General features: G+C 42.1%; 1 protein-coding gene across 1 annotated transcript in view; it reads left to right on the top strand.

Annotated features, from left to right (window-relative positions):
- Window positions 1-3,728: 3,728 nt before the first annotated feature.
- The window catches only part of MYEF2 (myelin expression factor 2), a 20,207-nt gene continuing 13,459 nt past the window's right edge, over window positions 3,729-10,476 (top strand). The window contains exons 1-3 of the mRNA XM_088657338.1: window positions 3,729-4,000; window positions 8,277-8,506; window positions 9,687-9,739. Coding sequence (XP_088513464.1) covers window positions 3,855-4,000; window positions 8,277-8,506; window positions 9,687-9,739 — 429 coding nt within the window. The 5' untranslated portion in view covers window positions 3,729-3,854. The remainder of the gene's footprint in view (window positions 4,001-8,276; window positions 8,507-9,686; window positions 9,740-10,476) is intronic.

The following is a 10,476-nucleotide window of genomic DNA, read 5'->3' as shown; positions in this document are numbered from 1 at the left end:
AGATGGCAGGATCCCCAAGGATGTGCTCTACAGCAGTGCTCCCCAACCTTTTTATCACTGCGGACCAGTCAACGTTTGATAATTTTACTGCGGCCCGCTGAGGAGGGGGGGACGTTGATTGCTTATATTTTATTTAGATTGTTTTGATTTAATCATTTTAATTTAATTGTATTTAATGTTCCTCGGGTGGCCCGGTACCAATTGATCCATGGACCGGTACCGGTCCGTGGCCCAGGGGTTGAAGACCACTGCTCTACAGGGAGTTGGATTCAGGCACTAGGCCTGTTAGCATACCAATTCTGTGTTACAAAGATGTCTGCAAACGTGGCATGACAACATGAACCCTACCATGTGGGAATCCTTTGCAGATGACCCGACCGTGGTGCCTGGAGACAAACAGACCATGCATCCATAGGAGTGACCATAGGAATGACTGCTGGGAGGAGTGCAGAGAGAATAACTGCCATAGTGTATCTGCAGCAGCACACTGAGTTAAATTAATTTTTATTAATTTTTCATTAATAACAATCCAATGGAGGCTACATTAATAGAATAATAAATCATGCCAAATCACAAAACAACAAAAAAGCCAATTAATCAGTTCCGAATTCAATGTTTATGGATGACTTTCCGTGTTCCGGTTATCTGGAGTTGATGCTAATCCTTGGTCCTGCTCTAATTCTCTTAATCAGTCCAAATTCCACAATTCCAATCTTAATCCTTTGTTTTAGCGGCCACTGGTGTGATAACTTTCGTTCGTATTTAATAAATCTATATCCATTAACTTGCAGAGGGAATTTATATCCTGGTGTTTCTGTGTGAAATATTTGTTTATCTTCTTTTCCTTCATGTTGTAATCAAACAATTTTCTTCAACATTGCCCCTCCTTTGAAAACTCATTTCTAAGTACTCCACAACTCCATTTTGCCTCTCCAAAACCGAAAGCACTCCAGCGTCCGGCCACGCACGACTCCTGGCTTACTTCCAGCACTTATCTCCTTTACTCCTTTCCAACCTTCTACCGGTAGTGAGCTGGTGTCTAGCCAAAACCATAATAAAAGTAAATCAAAATTAGAGTTTTCTTTAGTATGCAATGTACCATCACAGTATTTCACACAGTCTATTCTTTCAAGTACTCGGTAAAGAAAATTATAGGTTCTTGTTGATTTCCTCTTGCATTTCTCATATATTTGTAGTCCATTCAGTGAAGGCATGCCGAATCATAGCACAGAAAATATAACATAAATATAATGTAAAAAGAGAACAAAGGCTCCCCTTCACTTACGTAGCATTCCAATTACGGGAGATCAAAACCTTGGCACTCAGTGGCCAATTGATTTAGCAGGTTATCTTTCTTCTTCATCCAGAACACATCTGTTTCTTAAGTCCAAATTCAGATCCGTCTTAAAAGAAACAGAAGTACCTCCACTCATGGCAACCGCATTGGGGAGTTTCCAATACATACAGTGCTATGCACTCTGCATCCCTGCCCTCGCATTTCATTGGAGCTACCGTGGGATCCGCTGTTCACCATGGCGAGAGCGCCAGAAGTCTTCTCTGCAGGAGCACGCTGGACACTTTCATCTGCCCCAGCTACAACCAAACATGTTTCTCTTGTATCAGTCTCTACAGCAGGTGCTGTAACTTTCCAGCAGTTTGATTCACCCCCAAAGACACACTTCTCCATTGTCTCCTGAGACAGATGGATGCCAACCATAAAACATTTTCGGCTGGATCCTGCTTGTTGGTGGATGTGTGCTTGTGTGTCCATACATGTCATATAAAATAATTCATCTATAAAGAGAGAGAATAATCTAAGTCAAGCATGTTCCCTTAAACAGAAAATCCAATTAACAAATGAACCTTTTGCTTTAACATGGGCTTTCCTTCTTTGCTCAAGCTCTAAGATACAACAAAACCCTTAACAGACTCTTATTTAGGCAATGTTGATATGGGATGGTGCCCTTCCCTATATGTTTTAGCTTCACCACTGCCTTGGAGCTGGATGGCTGTTAGTGGAAGAATGGTGGACTGACGTCCCTTGGTATCAAAACGTCCCAGTTTTGTCTGTTCAGTGGAATAGGCACATGGAAATCATGCAACTGAAGCTGCTGTTCCACTCCACATTACAAGTAGCCCATGGCAACCAACATCATGTATACAGAATGACAGAGTTCCTATTGAAATCATATGGCACCTACATTTCTGATATTTTGTCACCCTTTGAAAATCATAACTCAATGACAGTGCAGCTGCTTTGCATGTAGAAGGTCCCTAGTTCAATCCTTGGCATCAACAAATAAGAGCTTGGAGATACTACTGCCTGAAACATCCAAGTTACTGCCAGTTAGTGTGTAGACAACATGGAGCTAGATGGTCTGGATCAGTATAAGGCAGTTTCCTATGATTCTATGAAAGTTTTGTCAAATATTCATAAGAGAATGAATTTAATTCAGTGTTGGTCACCTGTTCTATATTTTATGATGCCTTAATCATGTTATGGTCCACCACCTTGCTACTGTTTTATGAGTTGAGGTGGTCTCAGTATTTACCTGCAACCCTGCCTGTTTGAGACATATGGATAGCTTAGTTGGTTAGAGCATGGCGTTAATGCCAAGGTTGCAGGTTTGATCCCCGTATGGGACCGCTGCATATTTTTGCATCACTTCCAACTCTTGAATTCTATTATTAATGTCCAAAAAAGAAAAAGAAGAAGCATAGAATGAGAAACTGTGGGTCCCAGGAGCAGATAAGTAAAATATATCCAAGGTGGGATGTTTAGGTACCGATAAATGAGCAAGGGAGAGTGCAGGCGAAATGGGTTCTGGGAGAAGAAAGTAGTTTGGATCAAAAGAAAGGATGAAAATGAAGATAAAGGGTTTATCAGTGGGTAATTTTGTGTCAGTTGCACTCTCCTACCCAGTTGCATTGTTGTGATAGCAAAATCATGTATATGCCCCTGAGATCTTTGGAGGGAGGGCAGAATAAAAATTATAATATATATATATATATATATATATATATATATATATATATATATATATATATATATATATATATAACAATAACTGTATTATGTAAGCATTTATCATTATTATTATTATTAAAAAATTTTATTGTTGTTTTTATTATTACCACATGCCCTTCGCCCCAACGCCCTAGGGCAGGTTACAACAATTTAAACGCAATGAGAAATACAGTTTTAGACAGCAGACAACCACAGAAATTAGGGGAGCCTTGAAAGTCGACATCTCAGGCGTCAAAATCTAGGGCGAAGAGGTTTTGTTTCGCTGTATTTACAAACAGTTTACAGAGTTGGGTTTTCTTCACCACTGCTCATGATATTATGACTTCGTTTTGTTAATTCAGCTAACGAAAGGAGCCGTCGCCTTCGCTAGTCCTTCCCATCGCCAGTGCTTTTTTGGGGGGACGACGACGCATACCCTTAAACATTTTGTGCATCTAAGTTTGGCCTCATTGAGGGGCAGTATTTCAATATGAGTAGGAAAAGGAACGTATCCCTAAACATATATTTTTTTTTAAAAGAAAAAAAGCACTGCCCACCCCGCCCCCACCTCCCAATATCGGAGATTAGCCGGAAAAAAATGTAGGCAAGCAGGCCGCCGGCAAAGGCCTAGGCCCCCGCCGCTGTCGCTATGGCAACCGGGAAGTTGCCGGTCGGCAGGCAGAAAGGCACCGCCGCGCTCTCGGAGTTCTCGCGAGAGCCTGGGGGAAGCCGGTGCAGAGACTGGGGAGAGAGAGAAAGAGAGCGGGATCCAGCAAGTGGAGGCCGAGGCGCGCGCTTGCTCGCTCGCGAGGAGGCGGCGGAGGCCTTTTTCAAACCCGGCGGGGAAATGGCGGAGAACGACAAATTCGAGGGGTCGGCGCCGTTGGGAGAAGCCGAAGAGGCGGCCGCCAACGACCACGAGCGGCAGCAGGATGGAGAAGCGGGCGGAGCCGCCAGGCCGGAGAGCGGCGACGGCGCCAATGGCGTCAAAATGTGTGTGTCTTTGAGAGAAACGGGGCGGGGCGGCGGGCCAGGCCGGGAGGGGGGCGTGGGCAGCCCGCCCGGACCCGTTACCTGAGCGCGGGGATTCGGGGGGCCGCGTAGGCCTCGCGCCGGGCAGTTTTTTTGGGGGGGGAGGAGTCCCGGCGCCATGGCGGGGTTGAGTCTTCGGGTTCCCCTCGTTAGTAAGCGTACCCGGCATTGTTTGGAGAGGGGCCGCTTGAGGGGTGTGTTATGTGTGTGAGTGGGAGGGACAGAGGCTGGTTGAGCTGCTTGCGACTTGGGGATGGAAGAAAGGCAAGGGAGGCACACGGTAGGCCGTCGTTGTGTTTCTAAAGCAGGAACAGCGATGAGGATGATGGAGCAGTTATTATTAGATTGGCTTAGGGAATAAGCTGCCACATGATGCGATGGTGGCTGCACAAATGAAGGACCATAAACGAAAATGGGAAACAAAAACAACACGATTGTAGTGATAAAGAATAATTACGAATCGGATTCGTGAAAGATGAAGAAATGGATCCAGAAGATTCATGAAGGGCAGAACCTTGTGGAAATGGGGTGTAACCCTGTGCACACTTTACCTTGGACGAAGCCCTCTTTTCGCTTTATGGGGCTTAGTTCTGAGTCAACAGGTACAGTGTGTCCTTTGCACTCTTAGTTGGTTTAACAGGCATCCCCAAACTTCGGCCCTCCAGATGTTTTGGACTACAATTCCCATCATCCCTGACCACTGGTCCTGTTAGCTAGGGATCATGGGAGTTGTAGGCCAAAACATCTGGAGGACCGCAGTTTGGGGATGCCTGGTTTACAGCAAAGAGTCCCTTTGCACCTTTGAGATGGGCAGCTTGTTTTGTGGCAGAGGCCTTTTGTGGACTAGGACCCACATTTGTAATTCCAGGTTGTCAAAATACGCAACAAACAAGGCCAGTGCCCACAAAATGCAAGAGGATACAGTCTGTGACATTGCTATGCAAAGCTGCAACATGTATGCACAAGATAAACAGTAACCATTCACAACAAGAGCAACTGGTGATAACACCAGTCGTATCAGTGTGTGTTCTTGTTACTAGTTGGTGAGTGTTAAAGGTCCTGCTTGAGAACTGCTAGGTCTGTCTGTTCCAAAGCAGGAGAAGTTTTGTTTTAAAAGAAACTTTAATCTCACATTTTCCAGCTTATAATGTTTGAAACCCTTCTCTTCCAAGGTCCTAATATCCCTAGGGTTAATTTAATAAACCTCTAGTTTGCTGGATTATTATAAATAAATAAATAGAATTTGTGGTTTTTGTGTGCATACTTTGTGACCTTTACATTCTCTTCCTTTGGTGATTATGAAGAGCACGGAGAAAGTGGCCCCTCATTCACCGTAGTTGCTCATTGTAATAGATAGGCAATAAATTCCACGGTGACAGAAGATCCTTTTCACATATATAATTACTGTATGGAATTCACTACCACAAGATGCATTGGTGGTCCCTAGCTGCATTCATTGAGGATAGGTCTACTTAAAGCTGTTGAACATGACAGCTGAATAGAACTTCCCAATATGGCAAATACTAGATCAGGCATAGGCAAACTCGGCCCTCCAGATGTTTTGGGACTACAACTTCCATCATCCCTATCTTACAGGACCAGTGGTCAGGGATGATGGGAATTATAGTCCCCAAACATCTGGAGGGCCGAGTTTGCCTATGCCTGTACTAGATGGTGGGGAGAAATAGCAGTGAAGAGCCTTCATTTGCTGCTTGCAAGCTTCCAGAAGCTGGCCACTTTTGGAAACACAATTCTAGACCAGATGGGCCATTAGTGAGAAGCAGCAGGGGTCTTACTACATTTCTTCTTAGCCAGTCTATAACTGGTTGCTGTAAAGGAATGCTTGGACTTCAGTCAAGTCACCTGTTCGGTTTCTCTGTTGAAAAACGAATCAAGTTAAGTTATTTCTTCAGTGTTTATAGGTGTCATATTTGCTTTCTTAATAGCAGCAAACTTTCCACTTTTAACTTTTCCTGGAATGATGGCTTCACAGTACTGTATACCTTTCTAGGCTTTTAAATAGCTGCTTATCTGGTAATATAATATGGCAAGTAATGGTACTGCAAGGCAGGGAACATTCAGGTCAAATGTTTCCAATTGCACTTTGCTTAGGAATTGATTTTGGTAGGGAAGTTGTAGTTGTACTTGACTTCACATATTACTGTTTCAGAATCCCCCCTCCCTTTTATAACGTTTGTTTAGTGTTCAGCTATCCCACAGTTCACCTTTGTTGGATCACCTAAGAACTTTCAAAGTTGGTCCTAATTGACCATTAGATAACAATTGGAGTTCTTTTAGTCCTAGTGCTTAAATTCCTTTGGATTTTTCCTAGCTTGGTCAGGCACAGACCTGTCCAGATTGTGTGGTTCCCTTATCAATCCCTTGTTGTTATTTAGAAATATTCTCGTGAGAACAATTGGCCTTTGTGTGGGTTAGAGTGTACAGACTTGTGATTGTGCACATTCAGGTGGAAAAAGTGTACAAATTGACAGCATGGATATGGGGCTATGTGATTCCCCAGTCAATATGGATCATTTTCAAAAGATGTTGGAGAAAGTGATTTCCAGATGTTTTGTACACTGCTCAGGCTGTGTGTGCAATTCGGCCTTGTACATTAGCACCAGAAGTTACAAGCCCACAAACATTTTCACAAGCCTGATTTTTCCACCTTAGAGGGACTGGCAGATGGAGCACTCTGTCCCTCCTTTGCCAGTCCCCTTTACAACTGAAAGGCAGGCTATATATAAATGTGGTGGGTTGGCACAGGGAGCATAAAGCAGTCCCTGCATCCACCACTAAGCTGATTGGTTTCTTTGTTAGGCACACAGGAGGCACATATTCTGTACACCTAGCTTGGAAACTGAGCAGCATGGTGATGGAAAGAAGGAGCATTCCTTCACTCCATACTCATGTCCTGCTTGTGGACTGTGAACAGGATGCCACACTAAATGGTCCTTTGCTCTAATGATATATCAGACAAAGATGTATTATTTTGGTTTCTGTGCTTGACACACGAGGGGTTTTGCCCTCCTCTACAGCTAGCATGGAAACACAGGAAGCTGCCTGAGGAGGGATATCTTTCTCCAAGGAGCCTCCTTCCTTTCTGTGGGCTGCTGGGGGCAGCTTGAAGTTTTTGTCTCTTCTGGCAGCCTGCTCACTTTTCTAGATGAAATTCATTGCCACCTATGGCAGCCAGTTTAGTGGTCAGAAACATGACCAGCATAAGTCTTCATTACATTGCCTGGGCACATACATAGTCCCTAAGCAGAGAATTATCTACACAGGCAAATAAGTGTTGATGCTGACTGATGTTACTAGAACATACTGTATATGTTGACAGGGCAATGTAAAAAACATGTTATTCATGTATGTCAGTTTGGGCACCCACAACCTGTACACCAGCAGAGATTTCTGTTGCTGCATTGTATGCTAAAGAAAGTTCCTGCTTTGTAAACAAGTGTTGCTGTCTTCAGGCATTCTGATCCTCTTAAGCATGGCAAATCTGAAATAATTTCCTTTATAAGAAACCTGAGTAACTTTCGACTGAGAGTGTGGTGGCCTTATATTGTCTCACTTGCGTATTCTAGTTTGTAGAAGGAACTGCTGGTTTAATATACTACTTAAAATGAAAGTAAAGATATGGTTACCTATGTGCAGTTGCTAACATTGTCTCCTACTGAGGGAAAAGTGTTAACACTCTGCCTGCATTAGGACCTAGATGAAAGTTCTTGTTTTCATTTAATCATTCTCTCTAGTCATGGAAACCGGACAGAGATGCAAGCCAAAAAGGAGAGGATCATGGGCTTCATGTTATGCTACATGCAGCTTTGCATTTGCACATGCAGGTTTATTTGGTTTTTAAATAGCAGCCGCAGGGATCCCCAATCCAGGTTGGGACCATAGCACAGCGGGATGAGGAATTAACCCTTTCTTTCCTGTGCAGGGTCTTGCCAAAATCATTCCTGGGAAGCTGCTTTTGGCATAAATATAATCTTTTTACGTGGGGGGACTTAGTCCCTTCCCCTTCCAACTCATACTGCAGTTCCAATTCTGGATCCACTCCCGTGCCTGCTGTTTTAAAACATATGCAGACAGGTGTGAAGGTATTACCCTGAATATGTGTCATTTGTCCCTGTGATAGGTGCTACTTTGGGCTTTACATTTTGTCATAAAGACTTGATAGAATTATATACTTAAAAGCAAGCTAATATTCTTATTTTTTCCTTCCTCACATCAGGGAAAATGATGAAACGGGAAAGGATGAGAGACCATCTGCGAAATCAAAGTATATTTCAAAGCCTAAGGCAATCCCATCTCTTGGACACAGGAATAGATTCCATCCTTACACAAAGGAGAAGGGTGCAGGCACTGGAGAAAAGAAGACCCTTAACCGTAACAGAGTATTCATTAGCAACATCCCATATGATATGAAATGGCAGTCTATTAAAGATCTTATGAGAGAGAAAGGTAACTTGCTCTTTGCAGCCGGCTTCACACAGGAATGAGACAAACTCAAATATCTGGAATACTGTGAAACACACAGTTTTGGTTTGTCCTTTTCAACTTCTGCTTGTCATGTCTACTTTCCCCCTCTCTTTCACTGGAGACATTTGCATTGCAGGATAGTATCAGTAAACAAATGAAGTATCCATAGTCTCCTTCCATTCTTGTATGACAGTAGGTAGCCTAGAGAATATGCATGCCCTCATGAACCTTTAAAGGGACTGCGTTATGTCTAGGTGTAGTTCTGAATATAAGCAAAATTTAGTGTGCTTTTAAAGTATGAATGAAAAGATGTCATTCAAAAGATGTTTCTGTATTTTTCTTGATGGAATCTGGCTGTAGAATTCTCTGTCTGCATTGTCACTTCTGCCATGACTTGTCTGTCTGGAGCTCTATTTTACGTTTGTTACTACAGTTGTAGTTCTTTGAATGCCCCAGACTTATTGCCATGGGCATGTCTGGGGTGGAAGAAATTCCAATTCATGAACTGTCAAAAGTTGGTTTTGAATTAACTGGAAAAAATGATTGCTTCAAAATCATGCAAAGAACATTTGGTTTCTAGGCCTTAAAAATAAATAAATAAAACAAACCTTTAACTGTGCTAGGTGTATCTGTTGTAAGGTGACGTGACTTATATGATTTGGTTTATGCAATGAAACCTTAGAAAGTGTGTGGCTTGCTGTGAAATTTTTTGACTTTTGTAAATTGGTTATTCTATTGAAGGCAACCTCTTTACTATTTGAAGCTATTCAGGTAGAAAGTCACCTTAAAACAGCTGTTGTTAGCAGGATGACAAATGTCACTGAAAGTGTTATTGTTGATGTCCTTAATTGATAGGTGAAGGGACTATTTGTATATCTGAACTTGTTCACCAACTATATCATACTGGCCAAAATATGATCTGTAGTATGAATTAGGTTAAATATAGTTGTTTTTCTTTAGCTTTTGAGAATGTGGCTGTTGCATATTCCTGAAAATTAGCTAAATTATATAGACCTTGACAGGAGGTATGTTGGTCTGGTTTTGATTGTTGGTGAATAATAGGTGCTTCTTCGTAGAGTTGTGCACAGGGACACAGCAAAGCAAGACATTGGTGTTTAAATGCATTGTCTCTTGGTATTTTCCCTTTGTATGTCTTATGTAGTTGGTGAGGTTACATACGTGGAGCTGTTTAAGGATGCAGAAGGAAAATCAAGGGTAAGTGCCGTGGGCAATCATCTGCTAGAGGTTTAAAGTTCCTCAGCAGTTTTACTTTTGTTTAATACTTGTACCAGTAATTGGAAAGTAAGTTTCATTTTTTTTTCATTGATGTTATTACAGGCTGAGGTTTCTGTATCAGATACAGCTTTGTCAACTTTCATATAAACTGGTGTAGTTGGATGCAAGGGGAAATCGCTTTAATATGTGTCTAAATAAATGGCATTTACCTAATTCATTTAAAACAACAGCTCTTGTTAGGATTTCTGGTGTGTTCAGATGTGTTTTAAGTTGAGCATTGGAAAAATATCACTGAAATGATAAATTAAGCATAGCATTCTAATCTGAGGCTTGAGTATAAACATATGTTTTGATGAGCCTAAAAGATTGAAGGACTTCTTCTGGATTATTGAACTTGTCTAGGTTTTTTATAAAAAATGGAATGGAAGGAGTTGGTTGTTAGGCAGTGGATGCCAGCAATGAGGGAGGCAGTTCAGTGCAAAGAATGTTAAAAGCTGCTTTGTGTCTGTCTTCTTAAAAAGGTCAAATGTTCAAACTATAGTAAGTCTGAGCCTGCTGTGGGAACAAGAGAATGCAGGTTTGACTCGAACGTAAGCAATTAAACCTGTTGGGTGTCTGGTTTTTCCCTTTGAAAATTTTATTTAAATGCTTTTTTTGTTCGGCCCGTGGGGATGTTTAAAAAAATAAAACAAAAATAGACCTAAACTGGTTGCTTT

The sequence above is a fragment of the Zootoca vivipara genome, chromosome 13 (genome assembly GCF_965207765.1).
Source record: "Zootoca vivipara chromosome 13, rZooViv2.hap1.1, whole genome shotgun sequence".
Classification (NCBI taxonomy): domain Eukaryota; kingdom Metazoa; phylum Chordata; class Lepidosauria; order Squamata; family Lacertidae; genus Zootoca; species Zootoca vivipara.
The sequence above is the reverse complement of the archived record's forward strand: the minus strand, read 5'-3'. Positions and strand labels throughout refer to the sequence as shown.